Raw genomic sequence first — 27,479 nt, 5'->3', positions numbered from 1 at the left:
TAGTTTATAAATAGTTCTTAATTGAGGGGAACAGCGGGGTTCACATCACAACTATAACATTATCTCTCTGTATCACTTTCATAACGATGTTTTCATGATGATAAATGATAAAACACTGTCAAACAGTCTCTGGTGGATCATGCTTATAGGTCTGAGTAAACTGGCAAAATATTTGCTTTACATCCCGGACATTAGCAGCACGTCATGTACAGTACAATCATTTTAGTGACTGCATGGGAACAATGCAGCGCTCGATCTTAAAAGAAACATAACGTTATCGTCCGCAAATATAGTTATAGTTACAGTTAACAATGTGTTATAATGTAAACAGCCCATTAGTCTTGTACAATAGAAATATGCCTTATAGACATCAGATGCATTATAAACTAATGATGGGAAAACCAATCCTGGGCAATTAAATGTGGGTTGGTATGAAGTATAATAGACAGTTCCTACCTAGGGATTTTTTCCTTAAAATTAATTAAAACGTTTAGTTAAAACGTATTATTCTTAATCCTGAAAAACAACTCAGCAGAGAATAATAATAAACTTTAATAAAGGAAGGTAGCTAAGGGAATTAGATAAGGCTCAATTTATTTATTGTGCTAATTCTAGATAAAAAGTGTGAACACAGATAATGAAGAGGCAATTTACACTTTTGTTTTTGTGTAAATGTAATCTGTCATCAAGTGGCATGTTAACAGCAGCTAATTAGCATTCACACTGTCTAAATGAATGTAATGCAAGAAAAGGTGAGAAATAACCGAACTGAAAAAAAAACATTCATTTAAATTTCTGACAAGTGTGAAGATGAAAAAATTGTGTAATATATACCGAGGTGCACAAAAAATGTATACTGAATACTCACAAAGGCACACTGTATTCAAGAATCTCTTTCCCAGTTTGGCATCACTCTTATATTTCAATATAAGGCTGATTTGTTATTAGATACTGTATATTTTATGGTTTAGAGAAACTGATAGAAGTGCTGATGCAGAAGTTACATAGTGTGCTGAAACGAACCAATTAATAAAGATATTATTAAATATTTAAAACACTTAAAAACAATTTAGAGAAATGAAATAAACATAAAGGTAAACAAACTGGATAAGGATAAAACAGTCAAATACATTGCATTTTTACTGCTGCCGATGGATATAGCTCTGTTCTGATTACTTTATGTAGTATTGCATTCACAGATCTTCAACCCATTGCATTGTTAAACCACAATAGAGCATAACAAAACTAAATGGGTGGATATGTGCATAACCTTCCCTTATGTGTTTAGCTTTAAAAAATCTGTAAAATAATATGTGGGCAAATTACAAGCCTAGTGATATTGTTCCACTCTGGTTAAAAAATAGACGACACCATCCCTTAAAAACAGAGGCTATATGTTAAATCTGCAGAGCATTAAATGGAAATAAAAGTTTTACGCTGTATAAACAAGAGACCATGTCTATAAATTATACACAAAACAAAACCAGTAACTTTCAAAATTCAAGACATTCAACACTCTCCCTCCAATAAAATTTGAACTAAGAGGGAGAACATGAACCGAACAAGCTGTAACACAATTATGTTACTAAATCTGTTTCATTACTATTTTATCAAAGTCTTACATCATATTCACTGTACTTAATTTATTATTAAGTGCACTCAATTGCAAATATAAAATGTCTTTCATTTTCCAATAAAACAAACTGCCAATTAGCAATAAAAATAGGCTGATAAATAAAGCAACCATTACTCAATTACAACCATGATGTTATAATAACAATTTATCTACAAAATTGACTGACATCACTGTATTCTTTTAGAAGAAAGCGCACTGTCACTGAAGCAGAATAAACATATAAAAATTACAAACAAACACATCATATATATTTAAAACCCCTTCTCTTTGATCTCTGTGTTGTATTATACAACTAAAATGAGTTTTTCTTTTGATTGCAATGATCTACTAGCGAGTCTAAATTCACAAAATACTTTAGTGAATATTTAATTTCTTTCAAAAGCATTTCAGCTTTGACACATTAACAGTCTGCTTTGCATTTTTACAAATGTTCTATTGCTATTAGTCAGCTGTGATACCGTAGCTGTTAGCTGCAGAGTTTAGTGGTCTCGTAATCCAGAGAATTGGGGAGGCGTGCGCTGAATGCCTGTAGCGAGGCGTGAATACGCACCACCTCGTTGCCTGTCAGCTTGAGCCGGTGGCGTAGCAGGCACGAAAACAGATCCAGAGGCTGCTGGCCTGGTGGAGAGAGTCTGTTCACTCGGTCTCTGATCTCCAACAGCTGCAGCAGGGCTGAGTCCTGCGAGCCCTGTGTGTACGGGTAGTCCAGCTGAAGGATCAAGTCCCGTATAGCTTCCGGGTCAAAATGCATGCTGTAACCAAACACTTGAATGCTGTTGATCTTCATGTACCCCAGATTCTTAGTAGGGTCGGTTATTTCCAAAGGCTCCAAATAAATGCTCTCATTAACCTCGACACCTGGAGCTTTGATGCGGCTCCTTAGATAAATGTGAATGGTCTCGAAGAACGTCTTCCACTTGTTGCCCAAAGTCAAAGTCCAGTTAAAGCACTCCAGCGGAAGGTCCAGCTTGGCAGATTTCCAGTCTGGAAAACTGTTCTCGTTCACTGGAATTAACCAGCTCTCTGAGTGGCTTCCTCCGAAGGGGTTTATGAAGAGTGTTAGGGATGGTTCTAGCGTGCTGTTTTTGGTAAGGCAGATTTGAAGGGAGATGCCTAAGAGCATGTGGACTAGGTTGGATTTGTATTTGTTACTTTTTAGGGTAAGCAGCATCCTCTTTCTCCACGAAGGGTCGAACCAGCTATTCAGACGCATGTCATTGCTTATAAAGATTGCGTGTACCTCCAAGCGTCGATCAGCTCTTTGCAGAAGGTAACGTAGCTCCAGATCCTGAAGATCAGTCTCAAAGCCCAGGTAGTTTTCTGTGGAATCCGCCACCATTGGCCGACAGGATCCCTGGCTTAACATATAGCCAGCGTTGCAGCTTCCACAGCGAGTGTGGTTGTCTGTAGCGCAAGCGGCACAGGCGCCACCTTCTCCCACAGAGCACGGTATGGGTACCTGGCAGGAACTGTGGTCATATGCGCAAATGCAGGCGTGCAGCTCTTCAGAGAAGGAGCCCAGGTGGTTGTTTTCAGAGCAGTAGAGTAACGACTGGAAATTGTTTAGCCAGTATGACTGTGGCCTATATTTTCGGAAAGATAAGATAAAAATCAGTTACCCTGCCAAAACAGTAACCCAGAAGGATAATATTGTCATGTCTCTGCAGCCAGCACAGCAGAAGATGAAAAGATTAAAACTAGCAACTAACAAATAGATTTTTTTTACACATACACACCCAAATGTTGGGTTTCCAAGTTTTATGGGACTTTACATAGACATAATGGTTTTATACTGTAAAAACTGCATATTCTATCCACTGACCCTAACCCGACCTCTAAACCTAACCATTACAGAAAACTTATAAAAACATCATTTAGTTTTATTTATAAGCTGTTTTCCTAAAAAAATAGTGCAAACACCCACACACAGGCACCGGGTTAAAAGCAGCCATTTAATGTATCTACAGCATGTACAGTAATGTATAAACCTTTAAAATTTAACAGAACTTTCGCCTAGCATTCACTGTACAGTGAAACCCATATCAATAAGGAAAACTTTTTGTTTTACAAAGAAATGTGCAATGTTTAGCTCTTTTACCTCTATATATTGGCCTCTATACGTTAATGTATTCTATGAACAAGCGTAGGGATCGATTTCAGTTATTACAGTAAAATTTAATTTGTTTTACATTCACAATTTCACAGAGGCTATTGGATTTCTAGAGTTTGCACCCACGTACTGTACTAAAAAAAGCTGAACTCTTTTAAAGCAATTTGTTTTCATCTTTTAATGTTTTATTTTCCCAAACCATCTCATAAAAAAGTACAGTAACAAACCAATGCCAAAGGAACCGTCTGATACACATATTGTACAAAAATTAAACAGGCTGTGCTCTAAACCAACTCTGGTTTTATTGATTGTGGCTTAAAATTACACCATAATCCCCCAGAGATTTTTTTCCGGCATAGCTGTCTGCAGAGCAAGTCTGGGAAGTACAAATCAATTGCTTACTGCTCATTTGTGACTGAAGTCTTACAAACAGGAAGTACACAGGCCTTTCAAGCGCTCCCTATTACTACTAACCACAAAGCCTATGGAATCTGAAACGTCTGACTCCTGACCACAAGCAATAATGATGATAAACACAGCACACAGAGTCCCCTCTCTGGGTACAGTAATTGGGGGCATTATTCCATTTCCAAATTAAATATCGGTGTGTTTATCACAACAACAATGAGGAGATAATGAGAACGTTCCGCACACCTTTCACGTGGTAAGTTGATGTGGGGCTGCCTCTGGCACCTTTTGCTCAGGCTAAAAAGCTTGTACACCACTCGCTGCGCTCTCCTGTAGAGACTCCTCATGCTGCCTTCCAGCTGCTCGTAGCGACGCTGAAACACGCCATCCAGCGACCACAAATGCTGGATCATTGAGGAATTGAGAAAGAAATTCTGAGGCAGCCTCATCAGAAATTTTTTGAACTCCTCTGTTGGAGAAAAAGTCAGTTCTTTCAAATACAGAAGTGTCGTCATGTGATTCGACAGAACTTGGAGGTAAATGCCTGAGTATGTCTTCTTTCATCATGCTGCTTGACAATACGAAACAGTTTCGGTAGGACGTTCAAGGATGCGCTTTGAGTGTTTTATTCAAGCTGATGGTGCAAAACATGGTGCGCCTTTGATATCCCTCACAGGACGTCACATTTACGACACATGAGAAAGTATGCATGTCTGGCACAAACTGGCACTTTTTGATAACTTTAATAACATAAACTTCGAAAGTAATTGCGCTCGGAGATATTTTAGGAGGAAAAAAGATGACAGCGTAGAAGAGAAAAAAAGACACGCATTTTAATTTAGCTGGAGCCTTAATGGTCGCTGTGGGCTGACCTCGAGAGGCAGTAATACACAACCTAAACATTATACTAAGTGCTCTTATTCATATGCCTGATGAAAGATGTAAGACAGGCAATAAACCATTTTATGGGTGATTAATCCTGCTCAACATATTGTGAAGCAATATGTTAGCAGGATATATTTTTTGTCTAGTCCAACTCTATCTCTGAATGATGTTGTGTGACAAATGTGAGGATTCATTGAAAGCTGTTGATATACATGCAGTCTGCCTAATAAATTACATTACATGATAGAAATGGCTGTTTATCAGATTTAACTCTTAATGGAGTTTTTCTTACCTGATTCCTCAAATTCTTTGTTAATAAGGGCCCATGATTCTGAGATTCGTGAAAGGCTTTCCTCCATGGCCTGAATATCCGTGTAGGGACAGTTGCACTCTGGAAATTTAGGGTCACATTTACACCAGCAGTCGTTTTCTCTGCAGACAAAAGTTCCCTCTCCATTGCAGGCGATATAACTGAGAGCTGCTTCGACGAAAGTGTCTCTGAGATAATCTGGCAAAATGACCTGTAACCCTACAGTTTCAGAGGAAAGAAAAGTATAATACTGAATGGTTACATAAAGAACCTGTTACATCTGAAGAACTTTTCAGCAAAAAGAAGGAAAGAGTTTCTTTATACTATACTATATACTATATAGGTTCTTATGATAACATTTGCAGCACCTTTCAAGAATTGTATATTAAGCAATGAATTAAAACAATAAATGTGCTTCACGATGCCATAGAAGAACCTTTTTTATCTAAATGGTTCCATAAAGAACCTTTAACATCCAAAGAACCTTTCAACCAAAGTGAGTTTATTGTACATTGAAGCAAAACTAAAAATAAATAAATTCATATTCATTATAGTATCAAAACTTGCCACATTATATTGGAGCAACATCTTATACCTTGAAGGTAGACTTTGTTCTCAGGACTCTGAACCAGCACAGAACTGACAGAATCAAGGTTGTCATAGTTACTGCATCCAAGGGGGCCAGTCCTGGTTTCAGTTACCTGGGAAACAAAATTCAGAGCCCAGAATTAGCAATTTCATCATAAGATTCCAAATATGTGAAGATGGCTTGTTTTTATTTCGTTTCATGAATTTCAAGCTTGTCTATATAATCCTAGAATATAACAATGTAAACAGATTTGACTTGACAGAAGGTCCGAGCCTGAGGCTCAACATACAATACAAGCTCCTTCTGAGCCTTGCTTTTAAAACCCTTTAAATATAATATAACCAGTCTGGCTGGGAACAGATGCATTATTACGACTTCCGGTGCTTGGCGAATAAGTCGCCCCCAGACGTGGGGATAATTCAACAGCATTAGTCCAATTGATAATGAACTAGAGTTCTTTGTCATTGAATCACAGAGCAGAAAGAGAAGCCAGGCAGACAGCCACACAATGCATTCGTCTTCTCTATTACGAAATGTATTTAATCGATTGGCCTCTTTATTTTGAGATTCTTTCACACACAAGAGGAGAATAGCAGTCTGTTGCTCTCTACATCGCAAAACATCTAACCTTAGTGGAGGGTTTGTTACTTAATGATGGCTAGACTCTGCGTAGCCGTATTGACTCAAGCAACTCAATTGACCTTTACTGCAAGCTAGCCCTGCTATAATCCGCATTTGCAATATAAGATCACACTGAATTTTCTCTTGCATTCCACCAGTACCTCTCTCCTCATGACACGGAGAAGCACGCATAATTGATTCACACTTTTCTCTTTCATGGTGCCAGTGAACCTTCATCAATTCAGCGATTTCTTTCGATTTGGCCTGTCACACGAGATCTCAGCCAGACTGGCAGCTAGATAAGGCGAGACAAGGTTGTCTTCTGCCACTCCATCACAAACCCACTCAGGAGTCCAATGCTGATAGCGTAGTGCCCTAAAGCCCATATATTCGAGGCATGCATGTGTTAGTTTACAGCGAGAATCGTTTTCATATCATCTTGACCTTTAAAGTTTATGTTGCAATCGATCACTATACAAAACACAGCAGACTGCACTAAAAAAAACTTGAAAGCGTGAACTGTGATAAAACACCAAGCTTTTGCAATTTATTTAATAAAGACCATATAGCTGAGGCAATCATGTGATATATCTCATTATTATTTAATGTGCCATATGATGTGCCATACGGTAAAAAGGAACCGATTGATGAACAAGAGTGATGTTAGATTCCCTTTACAGACAACAGCTGTTATTCAAAGCAAATAATTTGCCCGTCACAAAATACCCTGTAATGGCAGATTATAGGCCACCTGGACCTGTGTGATTCTGGCTTAATGTGAGATATCAACAGTCTGCTGTTCATTCTCACACTGCATAGGCGGAACCCATTTGGGACAGTTACTGTATTTTGGAGAAAATATTAGTCGAAAATACATTTGTTTCCAATTTACTGATATACAAATGCTACATGTATCACAAACAGATGGAAGATTTATTCAGTTTCAGTTTATTGAATGAAACAAAAAGGCAAACAAAGTTACGCGGCAGTACAGCCGGAGTAATGCGGGAGAAGGCAGGAATCGTAGTCGGGCAGGCGTGGGTCGGTCGAGGCGCATACAGTGTCCGTAAAGGGAGAAGAGAGAGCATAGTCAAGCAGGCGAGGTCAGGCGAGGTGCGAACATAAACTGGAGACAGATGGCAAACTCTTAGTCGGAGCGAAGAATCGGAGAACCGGGAAGACAACTGTAGAACGGCAACTCCTGAAAAACAACCACCAGAACGAGCTGGGAAAAACAAGATTAGTGACGTGACAAGACAAGACAAGGCACGACCGATTGATGTCCAATAAAGGAAACAACACACTGACAACGGAGGGGACAGTTGAAGGAGTATATAAAGCAAAGAGAGGTCATGAGAAAATCAAGACCAGGTGCGCGAAATGAAGAGAACGTGATTGGAAACAGCTAAGTGTGCACAGAAGTGACCGGTAAGTCAAACCTGAACCCTGACAACATGACAGACATGCATTGATACTTCTGCATGGCATTCAAAGTCACAAGCGAGATTTCCCTTTGAAAGCATCCCTAGACAAACAATTTTCGTATTCACAATGAACCGTATAAAGGTAAACGCCCCACACTTGATTCTTTTCAAAGTTTAGCTAGCAAAGAGTTGCGGTTGTCATCCTGCGGTTACAATTTTTACTCTGTGTGTCTGAACATTCGGAATGTGAATGCTGGGTTGGCTCAGAGCTGAAAATGGTAAAATCAGGAGCAAAATGATTACAGAACGGCCTGAGGTTTCACACATTACAAAAACAACCTGAGCAGATCCACAAATACTGGATAAAGCGCCCTTTTCTCAATTTTCTCTCAAACTCCCAGCACAACAGCACATTAATATAAAAAGATACATTTACCCTCCACGGTGCCCAGTAGGGGGAGCTAGAAACATTGTTCCCTACTACCATGGATTTAATCTGGAATTTATACAGTGGAACGTTCGCCCGAGTCTGTCCCGTGAAATGCAGGCACGGGTCAACACCCTGTGGAAATGATGCATGCGTCGGGGCCCCTGCTGCTTCTGCGATTCATTCTGTTGCGCTGTTGGAGCTGCGTCGTCCTGCCTTGCAGGCTGCTTCCGTCAGTGAGGAACTCTTTTGCTATTCTCAAAGCAATAGATAAGCACAGCATTGATACCGGATATCTACCCTACCAACTGTAATAAATACGACTAAGCACTGCAGCAGTGGTGTCCTGATGGAGAGTACAGTTGTATATAAGGGGATAGGTAGGAAAAATCAAAGCGTTGCATGGAATATATGCACCATACTGAGCATTGCCGTCCTGGAATAAATACCTCTGTGGGGTATTCAGATGGCTTTGTCTGATCATGATGGGTCATTTTATTAGCTGGCGTAGGCGTAAGTGCAAAGACAAATAGTACATCGCATGGAACACTTATTGTGATATACAATAAAATAGGATTGCTCATGTGTTGGATTCGGAAACAATTGTCAATCTTTTTGAAACATTGAGTTTGGTGACCAACTAGGGCTGGTTGTAGCATATGTGAAACGCTAGCATTTTTCTGTATAATAGGGTCTTAACAAGGCTAAAGACCCCCTAGAGTAGAATACCCATTCTGTTTTCTCCCAAAACACTAAAAAGCCACAAAAACTATCACAGCACTTTCCTTAACATCTGTTTGTCTCTACTGCGAAACGTTCCTGATCCATTGCATTTAATGACAAAATAATGAATTTGAACGTTAAACAATTCTTCAAATGCAAATGCTGATAATGCGAATACATGAAACCGACACATATCTTTTAAAACAAATGGATTTTTGAATGATTTCCAGTTTTGTTGAGGGTGATTAAATCAATAGTTTTCAGTAGCTAGTGAACAAACACCCACTGGTCAAAAAGACCACTAATACTAAAGATCAGACTGACAAGCACGGAAACTGTAGAATACATGAACAGAAATAAATTATTTTTCAAATTAAGAATGGGGAATGGATTTGCTATATAGCATGTGCGTGGGCAAATATTGACTGTTCCATTCACAATGAAATTGTGAAATAGGCTCATACTTACACTGTTCTTCCAAGATGTATACCATTTATTTACCAACAGCAAAATAACACAGGAAATACCAAGTGTTTTAAATAAACAGACATTTATTTTGTCATTTGCTAAAGTAGCTGTTTTTCCACAATTGAACTGTATTGAATTGAAGTGCTTATTTTAAATTCAGTCCTTACAAGACAGAAAGTTCTGACGGGGTATTTTATTGGAACTGGCTCGCTTGCCTTGGTGAACAAATGTATAAATCAAACCGAAAATCGTACGTATTACTGAGCATGACCTTCGCTAACGGTTGTATTTCTCCTTAACGTTCTTGCAATGCACTGTTCATGTTGAAATCAATAGATTCACAGGGTTCTCTGTGGCAGCATTAGCTCTAGTGTGTAGGTGCATCCAGTATTATTTACTTACATGATGTCACTTAAAATATGTTTCCCTATAATATGATGCTTTATACGTTTGATGTGTCACACTTGCCAGTCTTGCCATTTGATTACTGTTTCCACAAGTAGCCAACATTTGACTAATATATTACCCTGAGCTGGTTGCACTTATAGCCCAAATATTATTTCCAATGGAAAAAAGTATTTTGTATAATTTTGTTACAAAGCAGATCTCGTCGCTATTGGATTAAACCTTGTATCTTCATGTTCGGTATTTTTTCTATATCATTATTATTGGTCATGTATGTGCTGAATGGGTCTTTTAATATGACTATCTTAACGTTTTATGCCTGCGCCATGTACTGTAACTATTTTTGTTATAATGTACACTCCTGGGAAACACTGTGAAACTTTACTTATATATACGTCCGCTTGCCTGTACATGCCGTGCTTTATTTTTAACATATGTACTGAATTCCTTCTTCACATTTAACCTTTTATCACATTTTCACTCATTTTATAATGTTTTAATGGATTTGATGATATACCTTGATGGCAGTGGAGGCAATCTGGATGTGGTGTAGTTTTCTCAGAGTGCTCTCTCTGTCTATGAAGTAGGAGGCAGCCAGCTGGTGAAGGGCCTCCAGAGTCACAGTGGTGCTATTACTGGTGTAGTCGTTCGCCTCTACTTTCTTACTCAACTTTCTCTTGTCCACAAATATAGTCAAAGCCTCCTCTCCTGTAACACGAGAAAGATGCTACGCTTATCAACACAGTAATGCTTAACAGTAAGAAATGACATTAATCGAGTAATGGTTATAGCAAACCCACACACAACAAACTTTTAAGTTCCCAATGAGCAGTTATCAAAAGCGTCATATAAAACAAGAAGTAGAAGATGCTTATAAGTGTAATAACCTACTTATGGCCCTGAACAGACGCAATAACTAATTTGTGCAAATACATTTTTTTATAGTTCTGATCCTAAGTGAAATTACATCTCTGTAAAGTTTTATGTGGGGTCTTTTCTGACTGGTTTAGCACACTACACAAGAGATCTTTTGTTATCGTTTTTGTTTTTGTTTGATCTATGTGATCAGTAAATTGTAAAAATGTGCAATTTCAACCTAAAAACTTTAGTTTAAAAGCAATCTTAATTTTTTAAGTTAAATTAAATTGTCTTTACAAGTCAAATTAATTTAATCCAAATTTAACTGACTTAAAAAACTTAGTTGCATGGTTTACGAATTTCAAGGAAATCTAATTTAAATTAAAGTGACTTGTAAAGCCACTTTGATTTAATTTAAACATTTAAGGCGGCTTTCGATCGTATGTTTTTAGGTTTTTTCCTTCCACAAGTATTTATTTACATCAAATTTCACTTTTAAAAATAAAGGTGCTGCACAATGCCAGAGAAGAATCTTTTTCATCTAAATGGTTCCATAAAGAACCTTTAATATACAAAGAACTTTTCTGTTCCACAAAGATTGCAAGAAAGAAACAGTTCTTCTGTGGCATTGCTGTGAGGAACCTTTTAAGCACCTTTTTTTAACAAGTCATTTCAACTTACTCTTTAGAATTTTGTGTTTTTTTATTGTGATATGAAATGTGTATCAATGTGATCTTATTTTACCCCAAAATGACTGAATATTGAAAACCCCAATTCAAAGGTTTTGTTTCCATTTTGTGTGTTTTTCTTATCTGTACAATCTAGCTAAGTACATTGTCTACAGTTTACTCTAGCCCTGTCATTAAAACTATGCGCTTTTAAATTGTTATGATTCATGTCCATGTGTTCTGTTCCTTTCTCTGCCAATGAGTTTATATTCCAGGCAGATCACTGTTCCGAAGCCAGGACTTGCATCTCCAGTTTTATGCTGTCACCTTACACAAGATTGCTTGTCTTCCACAAGCATTCTTGAATTTAAAGAATTAAATTCAGCTATCCTGCTGAAGCGACCAGCATTGCTGTCTTTTAGATGCTGGTGGATAAACTACAATGTAGACCAGCTCCAAACCATTAAAAAGTCATACTGGTATAACCTGGCATTGTTATCTGCTTCTCTGTTTCAATCATACAAAGCATCTCACACTTTAGCAAGTAATTTTCCTGGCATGAAGGAATTGAAATTTAAACATGCATGAACTTTATCTACTTGTTAAAAATAGTATAGAAATAGTTTACAGAAATAAATCACAAAATGAATAATAAATCTTATTTCATGGTATTTATCATAGACAGCAAGGGTTTAAATGGAGAAAAAAAGGATTTCTCAGATATATTCTCACACCCCGTGTTTTAGGGGCGATTTCCTGGACAGGGTTTAAGGCTAGTCCCAGACTAACAGAAATGTTATAGGTGTCTTGATCGAAACCAACTTCAGTGTGATTGTTTTGTCTCAAGATGCACACAGTAGCCTTATATTTTTATTTGTAAAATATGTTTTTGAAAACAACTTAAATATCCTAATTTAACGAAGTCCTGGCCTCTCCGGGAAACCAGCCCCTTATAGAGTTTCAGAAGTTATCTCAATATAATGTATAATGCTCATATTTGACAAAATCCAGATCAAATTGTTTTAGTTATGCTATCTATGTGTTTAAATTTTGTTCCCATCCTTAGAACTTTTTAAATGTAAGACAAAGATATACATAAACTAAACAACTGAGCTCTTCAGTGAGTATTTGGGCTTTAAAAAGCACAGAGTTTGAGCATTCAAGTAATCTCCGCTGGGTTTGCATTTTTTGGGTTTGTGCTAAACCATCATGAGCAAGTGTCACAGATGGATTTCTACCTCCCAGTGTAGCTGACAGCAGAAAATGGGTCCCATATTTCCTGATCAGGTTGTCAGTAATTAGCTGAATGGTGGGCCTTCGTCCCAGGAGTCGAATGTTCCGTATAAACTCTGGGGTGAGAGGCAAGGGGGAGCTCAGGAAATCTCGTCGCTCGACAGCCAAGTTGTTCACTTTCCAGCGGCCAAATTCCCTGCATGAGCAAAACAGAAACAGTAAACAGGCATGTCCCTAATGATCTGTTTTCATTAACATCTCTCAACTGCTATGGAGATGATAGAAGGAGGCCTGCGGGGCAACCGCCACTCCTGCCAAGCTGCATCTTCAGCCTCAGGTACTGAGAGCATGTTGCATTCGGGGGATGAATGTGATGCGTGGGGTGATGTCTCTGAATGTGCAGCTGACAGGTGCTGTGTTCAATAAACACTTCATGACGAAAAACTGCCTTGACATAAAGACTCATATACGTGTGCCCTGTGGTGACAACCAATACCTTTCATAAAAGTGGAGAAGAAAAAGTTAAATGAAACAAATACCTTCGCAGAACTGTGAAACGCTTCCAGTCAAAAGGCAGACAAACAATGCCACAGGCTTTTGTGACTTGTGCATTTGTGTCATTTTTGCTGCTCGAATAGTGGGTTTGCATCAGGTGATGCGATTAGATGTTCAGTTTAACTCTGACACACAAGAAGAAATAATAATTAGATGCTTCTGTATCCACTAGATACAAGTTTATGATATAAAAATATAATATTTTTTCACTGATGCAAATTATTTTCCTCCATTTGTCTTCTTAATTATCATTATGATTCTATTCTTCTTTCGCTTTTACTACTAATCTGCCATAATGGGCTTTAACCACTCATTTGATCGAATCCATGAAGTCCATAATAAAAAGGTTTTGGAACTAAATCAAAGTACACAGCATAAATAAAAAAGCAGTGAAGTTAAAAAAAACAGCGTGCAACATTTCAGTCTGTTCTGTGCACAGATAACAAATGGACTTGTGTGGTTCATTTGTTAAATGAGCTCTTTGAATAGTTTCGTTTGAGCCGACTGATTCCAAACCGATCAGAAACTTTGATTAATTCGAAGCTGTGGATCTTGTAGCAAGACGTTTATGCAAAGACATATATCAGCTGTAAGCACTGGGTCACCCTTTGAAGTGGACATAAATTGTTGTGTGATAAATGGAATGTGGGTTTATAAACTGGAACTAGGCACGGGGACATTTAACGTTAGCACGAGCCAGTAGAGCAATGGATCTCCCTTAGGGCAAAATACCAAACAAATTTGTTCCATTCATTTCCAAATGTGTAGCTGATGAAGTAATTAAAAAACTTGTTTTTAATTTGCCCTGAGAGAAACTATTTTGTTTTTGCTTAGAGGACAGGTCAGGACGAAAGATCTTCTCTTTTTCTCACTAGTGGCAACTTAAAATGCATACAAAACAACACATTTAATTCACACGGTTTCAGGCAATTAAGTATTCAAGCTATTTTGCCTTCCGTCATTGTTTTGTGCTCTCTCTATATTTCTTTGCATTTCTTTCCTTTTTTTAAGCTCTGCCTTCAGCAATAATGCATAAATTAAAATAGACACGTGCCTCTACAAAAACAATGGCACAATCTTGAACACATTTACGCTCGATACATCTTAAAACACCCTACAATCAGTGCGCTTCTTTTCTCTAAGAGCTTCTCTTCAGCCAGCTGAGAAATAGTGAGTAACCTCATGCACAGGTGATGGATGGAGTTGGGGTGGCCTTCTGAGAGGGTATCTATCACATTAAATCAGGAGTAATGACAGAGGCCCCCCCGACCCAGATGTTTGATTGATTCATTCCACCACATGCCCTTAAATCCATCTGCTGTTTTGTGATTCATAAAAGGCAAAAGCTTTATTATTAAAATTCTGTCAAAAGCTGTTACAGAATTTTTGTCAGAATATAATTTTCAGTAATTTCATAAACTTTGCCCTTGGCTGCTGTAAAACACGGAGAATAGTTTTGGCATGTACTGTACCAGCAATTGAGGTGCTAGCCTGAATTTGGAAGGTCTATCTCAATTTTCACATGGCACCGAGATAAGTCACCTCCTCGAATAGACAGACACATCTTTGGAAGCTGTGATGAGTTAGCCTTCAAGAGTTCAAAGGTGCTCGCAACACAAAGGTAAAGACACAAAATCCTTCCTGTCATTCTGTTTCCAAGTCACCGCCGAGCATGATAAGCTGGGCTTTTCTTGTCGGGGTAAGATTTTGTGGCTGCAACCCTAACAATAGTGAGAGCAGTATAAAGCTTCCCTCAGAAGCAAGCAATAGGGCTTGTGCTAAATGAAATGCTCATTAGTATAGCGGTCATCATCCATCTTAGCAACAGCACTACTCGCAATAAAATTGACTTCCGTTTCTGTGTCCAGTACATTGTAACCGGCTTCATTCTGTAAAACAGCTTTTTTTTCTCGGCTTTTGTTTCGGAACAATTAAGTAGCCTAGCCTTATGTCACAATTCTTTGTCCCTGTCCATTAAAAAGACGAGTCAAATATAATACGAAAGGATTACATTTACAATTATGCATTTGGCAGACGCTTTTATCCAAAGCAACTTACATTGTATTATACTATGCATTTGTTTCTAAGTATGTGCAATCCCCTGGGATCGGACCCATGACCTTGGCGTTGCTAGCAACATGCTCAAACCACTGAGCTACAGGAAAGGATGAGGACAAAAAAAGGAAAACCTTTAAATAAGGCCAGCTGTCGTCATAAAAAGAAATGCTATTTTATGATGTGACCTCTTACATGCATTTTCAAATCTATCCTGTGGCAGTGGCTCGCTAAAGCAGGTGGTATATTGGATACAGTGTTTGAATGTTATGACATGGCATTTTCTAAATATTCGGGTCAATATTCTTCTCAGTGAAATCTCCCAAATAAAAAGAGCTATTTCCAACAAAGAACTCATTAAAGTTCTTTCATATTCAATCAAGAAGAAAGTGGAAAATTGAAAGAGGGATGATATGGTGCACTTTCATTACCCAGACGACTGTTACACACCACTGTAAGAACCATTTCTGGTAATTCATCTTCCACCTGTCATTGAGGGTTATTTAAATTGAGCAACGCAACAAAGCTGCACTTGTAGGGGGGGAAAGCTATCCAGAAAATAATATTGCCACTTTTAATCTCACTAGGTCTGTACGCGTACATTGTTTGTTATCTTCAAGGAAAACAACTGAAAAATAAGAGACTGTGTAAAAAGCTCCAGGCTGCTGAATTTGGTACAACATACAATATAAAAGGAATTCAACTTTATTCAGAGAAGCAATCTGATCTAAGGATGTCAAAAATACTTTTTATAGATAGCGACACTAAGCTGTATTTCTGTTATCCTCCTCCATTATGCATTTTCTATTCACACATCTCTAACGCAAGACAAAATCCTTAAACGATTAAATTCGTAGCTTGTGAAATACTGTTGATCTACTGTTGTGAAAACAATATAAGCATATAGTTAGGCCCTTAAAAAAGTATTCTGACCCCTTGGTGACTGAAAAATAAGAGGATATAATAAATAGAATTTGCAGTAAAGAGGGGCTGCAATCATATGAACCGCTGCCTTTTATGTGAAGGTGATATTAAATTCGACAACACACACGCATTCGCCATGTTAATTAAGCAATGAATGAACAATATGCTCCCTGTTGTAACATCACCCGTTGTAAGAAGAAAAGTGGATAGTAGTAGCAATAAAATTCACGTTATTAAATGTTGGGTGCTTGTGGAAATATGATAGAAAAAAATAGATTCACAACTTTTGGAAAAAATTATATTGAAACGATACGATTAATAGTTTTTTCATTTTATTTGCCCAGTTTCAAGCGTGATGTCATAGCTTTCTATAGATCTATTTTATAGATTTATTTTTAGCGCACTTGTCAGTTTTTGAATGCTTATATCTTCTAAATGTGAATTTTGTCAGTATGTTGGACCGTATCAGTTTATTGACATCCTTAAGGCTAACCTATTTTTAATAAAAGGAAAAAATCTTCCATATTGATTTCCCTGGGGCTTTAAGATTTGCAGATTGGTACAACTTGTACAAACAGCACAGAAACATGGATTACATGCAATAGCTGGTAACTTCAAAATGGTTTCTTTTAAAATAGTTTTAGTCAATCATTTAATAAATTACTTTTTTATTAATAAAATAATTAAATTGAAATGTTTTAATAGTTTTTTTCAATTGCTAATATGCATCAGTCGAACCGAAGTTACATTTTCAAATCTCTTCACTCAGAAGTCTATTCGGACCAAACTGTGGATCATTTTTGGTGATTTGACACAAAAACAAAACATCACATTCAATAACCACATCTTCCAAAATCCATTAACACTTTTGTCAATTATACTTCACCAACGGCAAAACAGAATGTTAACACGTTGCTTTCAAAATTGCAAGTGATCATTTTGACATCTAGAAAATCTTTGCAGATAATGAAACCATAATTGTTTCAAACAGCTCATTGCAATTTCAACTGAATGCCCACCCAAGTGTTCTTTTTTACTCTCCTTACCATGTCTTTTATTTTTAAAAAGAGGACGATTTCTTATAAAATATTTTGGAAAAATGAATCAAAGAAGAGGTTGATGGGAAAAACAAAAATGGCACAGACCACGACCAAGAATGATAATCAATGAGAAGGGTGTTACTGTAAGGTTGAAAATTATAAATTTTGTCAAAAAACGTTGATTTCTCTTTGAGAAAGACTAAGGGTCTAAGGGCATGACCAAATCTGCTGTTGAAGTAACTGTAGAACATTTCAGACGAAATAGCAGATGAGTGTCCCTCAACTGAACTAAATGTTACAGTACAATATCAATATAATGTAATATGTTAACAAACTGACCATTTAAAACATATTACAGTAATTTTTGTGTAGAATTTCGGACTGATTTTTGTTATGTATATGTCTTAGGAGTTTTTGTTGTTCTATAAAGAAAACGTCCCGGTTACGAGTGTAACCTCCGTTCCCTGATTGTGAGAGACTGACTGGGGTTTGATCTTGAGAACCTATCATCTCCGAGATAATTAAAAAACAATGGGCTTGGCGAATGGCGAATGGAGAGAATTCTCTTGAAGAGTGTGTTGCGGAGACCACATCCTACCAGAGGGGAGGTTACATGTGGAGAAACTAACATGGTCTCACCGGTGGGGAGAACGACATGCGAAAAAAGGTGTCAGCCCGAGTAGGGGGACAAATCCAGGTGGGATAGCCACCGGCGGGGAGGTCACAGATTCACCAACAGGGAAATCGGGAGTGAGGAACTCAACATACGGGACGATCCAGAGGGGAGTCACTACGTATGGGGCATTAGTCCTAGTATAGGGGTCCACCTGAGTAGGGATGACTCAACCAATACTGGACTTGGTTCTAACAGACTGCTACCAGAATGCCAATGCTTAGTGATGGATCTAATGCCTTTACTTCGCCCTGAGCGGGGGGAAAGTAGGGAGGCTAAAATAGGGCGCTAGACTCACCCGAGAAGGGGAGAAGGCACTTTCGCAGGCGTACGCCCAAACCAGGAGCCTGTCCTAAACGCTGGCAGCGTTCAGAACACGGGCTGCAACCGGTTCTACACGGAGGTTGTAACCTTGCGAAGGTACTGGGCGTAGCCCAACCCGCAGCACTACAAATGTCTGCCAGAGAGGTGCCATGTTCCAGTGCCCAAAAGGAGACCATACTTTACATGGAGTGGGCTCTCACTGCCAGTGGGCAGGGGCGAACTCGGGATTGGTACGCCACAGAGATGACCTCGACAATCCAGTGTGCCAATCTCTGTTTGGAGACAGCCCTCCCCGTGTGCTGTCCGCCATAACAGACAAAGAGCTGCTCGGAGCCCCTAAGGCTCCTTGTGCGGTCCAGGTAGAGACGTAATGCCCGTACTGGACACAACCCCGAAGGGTGCAGTCCAAGACAAGTAAGCTCCTCATGCACCACCGGAAAAAGATGGCACCACGAGCCGAAGCTGACGGAGCAACATCCATAGACATCCCCAAATCACCCCCGCTGCTCGCAAACGCGGTCGACTTCGCCGAAGCGGCAGTCAAAGTCGCGTGGGAAGCAACGGGGTGGCGACAACATTCACCCGAAAATTGCCAGCCGTGACCGCAACACCTAGATCGTCATGTTCTCAGAACATGCCGAATCAACGAAACCTGCCTCAGCATGCTTGCCAAGCATGTGACGCAAGTCTCATGACCGTCTGACCCAGGGATGAGTCTGTCACAACCAAGGAAACAGCGGAGGCTGTGAAAACAGCCGTGAGAAATTCGCTCTTTAAGGTCTGCAGCTCCTCTGCCGAAACGCCCAGGGGAAATCCGCACCAGAAGGAGAAATCCGCTGCACTGCGTCATAGATCCAGCAGGAAAAGGTCTCTCGAAGACGACAGAAGTCGAACATCATGTGTTAGACAGGTTCCGAAGAACAAAGGATAAGTGAATGACCGCCGCCATCTTCCTTTTATACCCGTATGTACGGGGCGGAGACTGGCGTGCGCGTGCCATTCGCCAAGCCCATTGGCGTTGTTTTTTAATTATCTCGGAGATGATAGGTTCTCAAGATCAAACCCCAGTCAGTGTCTCACAACCTCGAGAGACCGACTGAAGGGGAAAAATATTTATGTGAAACATTTGCAAAACGTTCAAGATTAGAGTCCATCATTGATAGGTAATGCTTATGAGTGACAGTATTTGCTTTCAGATGACAATTGTTGCCAGTGTTATGGTGGAATAAGCCTTTTATAAGACATCTGTGATTTTATTTAAATTAAATGAGTTTGTGAAGTGAAATGAAGTGTTTGACCAGGATTCAGATTCATGTTTGTAATAATGTTAAAAAATGTTATTGTGAGTTTTAAAAAATTTAGTTTTTAAATGTATCGACTGATGCTTTTTAGCAGTTGAAAAAGGTTGTGTAAAGTTTAAAGTAACTCTATCTTTTTTTATTACTATGTAATCGAGCATGTGACCTGTGTTCTGACGTAAAAAACTGACACTCCCACAGAGATGTTAGTCCTGTCCAAATCGGCAAATAAAATGAAAGGTTGTAAAGAGATGAATATGTAACTCAAACACCATTTATACTCCTGTCAGAATAGAGCTATAGTGAAGAATTGTGTAAAAATTAATGGGTAAATATCCATTCAAAATTCTTGAATTTTGTCAAATAATTGAATCCCTCTAAACTTTTTAAGTTGCATGATTTTAATATTCATTTGATATTCATTACCTGTATATATTGCTATAATATAGCATAATTTAGAATAGAATATAGTATAAAAAATAAATGATCAATTAACATAACATACAAGCAAGGGTACACAGTATAATGGGTAATCTCTTTTGACCCAGTTGATCTAGCTAGGACCAGCAAACATAGAAACGTGTAAACCAGTTTAAACAAGTGATCTGGATCGAACAATACATCCTATGTCTTTGTTTATTCCAGAATTCCTTAGATCTCTCCCTATAAAAACACCTCAACCAACCATTTTGTTAGTGTTAATTAGGGAGACATCTGCAGCATTAGGTTTGTTTGACTTCATGCAGCACCGCACAGACTGATCAGATTATACTCAATTCATGTCCTCGCAATCCCCCCCAATTCAGGTGTTCTATAGGTAGGCATCTTAAAGATTTTGGGATGGGGGAGCGAGAACTGGAATTAATAGTGTAAATGTAACAGTATAACAAATGATCATTGTATCCCTCAAGTTTAAAAATCATATAATGCCTTACCAACGCTATAAATATTTTGTTGAAACTAGATGAAAAATCTCCATAAACTTTGCATTTGTTCAAGCAAACTCTGCAAAACTAACATCTTAAAAGATCATATGAATTGCCTTGTAATCTGGTTTAATTTAGGAAGGTAAGCAAACTTTTTAGCTTTTCAATTTAAATAGTGATTTGTCATCACTTCTTTCCTCCTAAGCAGGGACAGTTATCATATTCATCTGTTATCAGAAGCCACAGTTGACATCTTCTCATTTGTGCTGCCTCCTCTGGTTGCCCCTTCGTCAAAATATTGACACGTGTTGGTTAAACCTTGTGCATAAGGGGCTCAATGCACCCTCTGCAAGATTAATAGTCTTATCATGTGGCCAGCTGATTAGCGGTTTCTTAAATCCTATTACTTTGCATTATCACCCGTTCCCTTGAGAGGATGCTGTCAGAAGCAAGGCTGTGTTCGAGAAAGATTACAACCACTCCCTGATTAAATCAAAGTGTTATTTCAAAATACTAATTGAAAAGGTGCTGCTTTCATATGCATGCCAGTTTACAGACTATTTTCAAATTTAGCAGTATATTGCATAGCGTCAGTTCTGGCAGGTCACGTGAGTCTATCACATGCAGCTAATCAACGTTAACCAATAGTCATACAACACATAGTAGACAACGTCCTATTTACATTTAGTCATTTAGCAGATGCCTTTATCGAAAGCGACTTACAAATGAGGTAAAAAATTAAAGCAATTGGAACACCATAAAGACAACAAAAAGCATAAGTGCACAAAAACTGGTCTCATATATCCTGCCACATTATACAGACCTAAAAACTAATTTTTTTTTTGAAAGAGCAGAAAAGAGATAGAAATCGGAACTGATCAGCCAGGTGCTGACGACAGAGATGTGTTTTCATCCGATATTGTAAACGATTAATCTACAGGACAGAGTGGTGCCGGCAACCTGATCCGTGAAGTTAAACTGATCATCGATCACCACTCCCAGGTTTCTGGACGTTCTGGAAGATGTGATGGTTGATGAGCCCAGTTGAATTTAGAAGTTGTGATGACTCTGGCGTTAGTTTCTGTGAAAAACAGAGAGGGTAAGTGCGAACCTTTTATACTCCGTGCTGAGGGTTGATAGGCTAGATTTAATTAGTGACGTAAGGAGTCTTCCTTGTCGAACTTGTGCAGAAGCTTACATTTTTGTTTTTGCAAGGTTCAGCAGAAACAGTCGGATCTTCAGGCTGAAATAACAGGTGGAGTTGTGTATCATCCACGTAGCAGTGATAGGAAAAGCCATGTTTCTGGATGACAGAGCCTAGGGATGTCATGTATACAAAAAAGAGCAACGGTCCAAGCACTGAGTCCTGAGGCACCCCTGTATATCGGTGTTGGGACTCAGAGACCTCACCAAATACTCCAAATGACCTAGCTGAGAGGTAAGACCTGAACCATTGTAGGACCATTCAAGAGACACCCATAGCCTTGAGGGTCGACAAGAGGATGTCGTGGTCAAAGGCGGCAGACAGATCGAGTAGGATAAGTACAGATGAGTTAGAGGCGGATCTTGCCAGTCTACAACATGTAAAGAGGTGACATTCTCTGCTCCTTATCAGTTGGTTAATCATGCTGCACTAAAAACCCACCTACATCCCCATCTCCTCCATATCTATTTAATTTAATTCTGTTACGGATCATGAACTTTTCTAGTTCCCCAGGTGGGGGGACATCCAAGGCTGCATGGACAGGCGTAGAGTTTGCCCAGAACAGTTTCATTCCGCCAACCTTAAATATTGTTATTGTTCAAATATTTGACCACAGTGTTCCTGACAGAACCCATACTTACTATTGGCAGTCCTGCATGAGAGAAACACAGGCCAAATAAGAGTATGTTTAAAAAGTTTTTCCATTGCATTTGTGAAAGGTTTCACGTACACACGACAGCGCTAGCAAACACGATCTGCATTTACACAGATTTGGGAAATCAAATAAAAACGCTGTATTATGCATTCCATGCCAGTGGATGGTGATGTTGTGCTGTAAAGAAACACAACTGCACCTGCCTGCACACATACACATTTGCATATTTTGGTGATGCAATATATCGCCATTGTGCTTATATATGCGTTTGTTTACATAAAATTGAATGACTTAAACATTTTATCTGATCGCGCTGTCTCTGGCATATGAAAACATGTTATACTGTGTTAACCTGATGAATTAAGCCATTTCTGAAAAATAATCGACTGGTGTCTAAGCCGCAAACCTCCTACTTCGATATGAAAACAAAGGAGCGCGTAAACAAAACTCTTTAAATACGAAGGTAACGAAATGAGCAACACAACTGATTAAAACAAAAGCCGCATTTGAAGCTTGGGAGAGGTCTTACAGAGTTAAATATGACATGTCACATGTATGAATAGTGAATACACCTTAGACGAATTTCAAACAGTGTTTTTGCTCCTTTTGAAGGGCACTTCACAAATTAAAAAGTTGTTCCAGATAAAGATACATTGTTTTTTGCTGCTGAATTGGGCGAGTGTATTTTAAACGGCCACATTATGAAATACAACCGTGCTGCCCTCTCCAGAGTTCACATATCAAGGGCTCTGCTTAATGTCACTCACCAATGAAAATGACACATCACTGGTATCACTGTTCTTACTATTCTTTTCAATAGACTTTTACACCACTGTGGCTATCACGCTGTAAAATGCAGCTTTGTGGGGCTGACTGAGCCGTAAAAGAAACGCTATTGGTTATTTTAAAAGGGGGCGAGGCCACTTTGTATGTCTTGCGTTCCCTGCAATTTTTTTGGGTTCAAATTACGTCCACAAAAGGTGTTTCACTGGGACTTTAAGGATGACATGTATCACATACCAAAGCAACTGGGAAAAATGTTACAAGAGTACACTGTTTTAAGTGTCAGAATTTGAGTACAATATTTGCAGTGTTCTGAAAAAGCATTACCATTTATTTCTGCATGGCATATATCAATATGTATCACAGTAAAAAGTTACACATTAGTGTCTTATGCATTGCAAGAGATTCACATTGACACATATAGCATGATTATGCGTGAAAGGAAACGTAGAATGAATATACCAGAGCATTGCCAAAAAAACTTGAAAATCATTTATGACGTGCAAAATGACCAGATGATGGGGAGGTTACACAAATAAGTATTTGCCATATATATTGTGTGTGTTCACGTTGAGACCCACTGTTTAAATCATAACAAAGTTTCATTAAATGTCCTAATCTCCTTTCAGAAGGTCAGTTTTCATCACTAAACTGTTTTGGATGTTCAACATGATTTCCCCTACACAGATTATAATTTCATTGTTTTATGGTGGTTTAACAAATCAAAACCCAGATTATGTTTGAGTGAAACCGACCCAATAAAATGAATGCATAAAGCTCAAAATGTCCCTTTTCAGTCAGCACTCACCTGTAGATCTTGTATCTCGTAGAAAAACCTTGACGGTTCCTCTCCACAAATTCACTGTACTCCTGCGAGTGGTGAAATGGGCCTTTGTCAGAGAGAAGCCAGTCCAGGGGGCCTGCCGGACCTTCTTCAGCTATACTGGTATAGCCTGTCCGCCAGCAGTGGAGGCTGAAAGTCAGCAGGAGCAGCTCCCATAGAGCCATGAGGGAGTGGCACGACGCTTCAATAGAACAGGCTCTGGTACAAGACCACACTCCACCCCTCAGCACTGAAGATCAGCATGGCTTCAGCCCCACAAACGCTCCCCTAAACACACAAGTGCCAGTCAGATTAACACAAGGACATCCATACAGTAGTAAACATACCATCACCTTCACTTTTACATAGACAAATGAACCACAAAGGAACCGTTCTCATAATTTTAAATTGCACACACAGAGACGTACATTGAGAGACAATTAGTTGGAGATTCTGTTTCCTTGAGGCCATGAAAACTACTTAGGACACCAAAGAGATCTTGTCAACATCGAGAAGAAAGAAAAGTAAGATGATTCATTATGGGAATAATGTACTAATTGTCTGTAAGTGAGAAGGATAATGTATTCGCATAAAATGTTCTCTGAATGGTAATGAGTGTTTTAGTACTTTAGAGGAACAAAGTATAACCAAATGAACACAAAAAAAGTGAAAAAATAGTAACCTCCTGTGTTTTACCAGCCTCCGTACAATTATTTTGTATTATGAAACTAAGTTATGGTCCCAGAAATCATGCTAATATATAAAAAAGGAGCAAATTCTGACCATTTATGCAACAACAGTTTGTTTTGTTCAGCTTTATTTTTAAGAGCATCGTTGTAGGTCTTCCGGAAAATCCAGTGAAATGTATCCAATGATAACCTCCAAACCTCTAGAAGTGTTTCTAATATTATATGCCTTATGCGTGAGACATTCAGCCAACATTCTGTGGGCGTGAGGTTTGCGACTGTGACCAGGGGCTGTGAAGCTCCAAAAAGGCGAAATACACCATAAAATCACATAAAAGGAAGTTAAAACAACACGTTTCATGTCTTCTGAAACCATATGTGAGAAAAATAAATAAATCTTTATTTTCTGATAATCCTCTCCACCACAGCCATCAAATCTCATTAACGTATACATACGTTCAAATGTTGTGTGACGGAACATCACACCAAGTTTGTCAAAGTTGCTAAATGTCATTGGTTCTCATAATGTGAATGTGCACGATGAGATTTGAGGCCACGGCAGATGGGAATATCTTCAGTAAACAAGGACCTCAGTTTCAGTCTGTTCTTCACACAGAGCTATCATATGAAATTGGAATACTGCATTCTTATGGGCTACGTAAATTATATTTCATGGTATACTTCTGAATATTTTCGGAGTTTCCTTGTAACCATTCGCTTTCAATGTGTGGAAAACATCAGCTTGCACATCTTTTTTTGTGTGTTCATTGAAAGCAAAATGATTTCACAGGATTTGTCATTTTTGGGTGCGCTATACCTCTAGGCCAAAAGCATTTCCAGTGCATTAAGAGGTGACAACACCGATACGGTTTAAACGTAAGCACTATATTTCAGTCCTGTGGTAAACAGATGCCATGAGACTGAATGAGAGCATTTTCAACATCTCTTTCAGCAGTTACTTCTCCGCCACTGCTGGAGTCCCCACCCCTTGTTCTAACCCTGTTATTATTTCCCATTTTTCCACCATGTGCTGTCAATCATTTTCCTCTTCTGTGAGCAAACCATATGTGTGGGTGACATTTCCAAACCATCATACTTATGTGGAATAGTGAAAAGATGGATTAAAATACACACTAACCGTGATATATTAATATATAATGTTTCAAAAGCATGCAATGCGCATGCATTTAATTATATGCATAAATACTGTGCATAAAACACTGTAGTAGAATGTCTAAATATTGAGAGATTTTAAAGGGGCCCTGTTATATTCTTCTACCATCTAATTTATTCAGCGCAGAATATCAATATCCATCATTAGGCATATTTTAGCTACAGTGTCCTTGAAGCTTAACTAGTACGCCATGGAGCAAAAATTCCAAGGTCACACAAATATAAAATGAACTGAATGCACTGTAAGCTGTTTTGAGCTAATTAAACGTAAAGCTCAAATCATAAAGTCAAGTCAACCATGATAGTATGTCCACACGCAGTCTTTACTCCTATAGGTGGGCTTTCTTGTGCAGAATGTGTAAAGGATCTACAATGCTGATAGGCACATCCATAAGGGCGCGAGTGCAACTCCAACCCGGCCGCCGATGCTTTCTACAGTGATTACAGCAGATGTAAAGGCAAAGCTGTTCGGCATGGCATCTAATTCTTCAACGCAGACATCTGTACTTCTGCATGCATATTGATGAGGAGGTCTCATTGGAACACAGTAACCACTCAGTAGGGATCCTACAATGCATTGCTCTTTAGAGCCACAGTGCACCGCAAAAAGGGGGCTTTCAAAACCGCAATCTCTACATTTTCAACAACAATTCTTTTGACTTGCTATTTGTTGCCCAGAGTAACAAGCACTTTGCTTTTGTGCAAAATCACTGTTTACACTCTTCCAAAGAGCAGAGCATTGTTGAAAACATATCTAGTTTTATCACTCTCTATTCTTTTTTTGTGGCGGTAGCTCTTTTTGACAACGTAAAAATGTGACAATTAAAGCGTGTAATGTAAATAACAAGGGCAGAGCAAAGCTCTGTTCATGTTCACACTAGTAGTTTCGTTCTTTATACAAAGCAACATAATTGCAGTGAGCAACATGCAGTTATGTCTGTACATTATACCCCCCAAGCCGAATGGCAAAGAGAACAGGGTTGCAATCTCTGCAACTACAGCTCGCTCATATATAACTTAAAAGCTCGAGTTAATAGTAGACTGAATCGTGACCTGTTGTGCAATCTTTATAGCAATAACAGGATTTTGGTTATTATCTGCAGAAATGATATCAGGTATGTGTCATTCCCTGTTTACAAGGGCATCACAATATCTGTGCTCATAAAAGCACAATGACTCCATCAATTGCTGTTCAACAAATCCACACTGAAACAGGAACCAATGTACTTTGTAGAAATGTATTGTTTATAGCAAGTCATGGAAGAAAGGGCACGAATGGTGTCACTTACAAATAACTGAACAGAAAGGAGTCTTGAAATATGAATACCATCATGGACAATTCTGTTAATGTCTACAAAACTTTATGTTGAGCAAGTCCCTTTTCTGCGAAGCAGCTTAATAACTGTTTTAGGAAATGCACCTATACAATATACACTATAAGGGTTTAGAAGGTTTGAAAGGTGTGAAGGTTTAGAAAATATAATATAAACATGCATACAGAATATACATATGGGTGAAAAAAGCATAACTGACAGAGAGGAGCGTGTAAACATCCTGAAAATTAGGAAAATTAAGAAATGAAAGAAGTCGGGATA

The 27,479-nt window shown here is 38.6% G+C and overlaps 1 protein-coding gene across 1 annotated transcript; it reads right to left on the bottom strand.

Annotated features, from left to right (window-relative positions):
• Window positions 1–579: 579 nt before the first annotated feature.
• Window positions 580–24,313, bottom strand: brinp3a.2 (bone morphogenetic protein/retinoic acid inducible neural-specific 3a, tandem duplicate 2). The gene is made up of 7 exons (XM_079460590.1): window positions 24,011–24,313; window positions 12,771–12,961; window positions 10,524–10,714; window positions 5,945–6,050; window positions 5,332–5,568; window positions 4,401–4,623; window positions 580–3,219 (listed from the first exon to the last, which is right to left on the bottom strand). Exons 1-7 carry the CDS (start codon window positions 24,208–24,210, stop codon window positions 2,103–2,105), a joined length of 2,265 nt encoding a protein of 754 aa, XP_079316716.1. The 5' UTR covers window positions 24,211–24,313; the 3' UTR covers window positions 580–2,102.
• Window positions 24,314–27,479: the final 3,166 nt, after the last annotated feature.

This window comes from Barbatula barbatula (genome assembly GCF_947034865.1).
Source record: "Barbatula barbatula genome assembly, chromosome: 7".
NCBI lineage: Eukaryota > Metazoa > Chordata > Actinopteri > Cypriniformes > Nemacheilidae > Barbatula > Barbatula barbatula.
Note: the sequence above shows the minus strand (reverse complement) of the source record. Positions and strands in the feature narration are given on the sequence as shown.

What these genes read in the sequence shown, in the direction of transcription:
- brinp3a.2 (XM_079460590.1), bottom strand. Translation starts at nt 24,210, where the DNA reads ATGGCTCTATGGGAGCTGCTCCTGCTGACTTTCAGCCTCCACTGCTGG. An exon ending in GCTGTCAGCTACACTGGGAG is followed by an intron (nt 10,715 to 12,770) that starts GTAGAAATCCAT and finishes CTCGTGTTACAG; the next exon opens with GAGAGGAGGCTTTGACTATA. An exon ending in TTGCCTCCACTGCCATCAAG is followed by an intron (nt 6,051 to 10,523) that starts GTATATCATCAA and finishes TTTGTTTCCCAG; the next exon opens with GTAACTGAAACCAGGACTGG.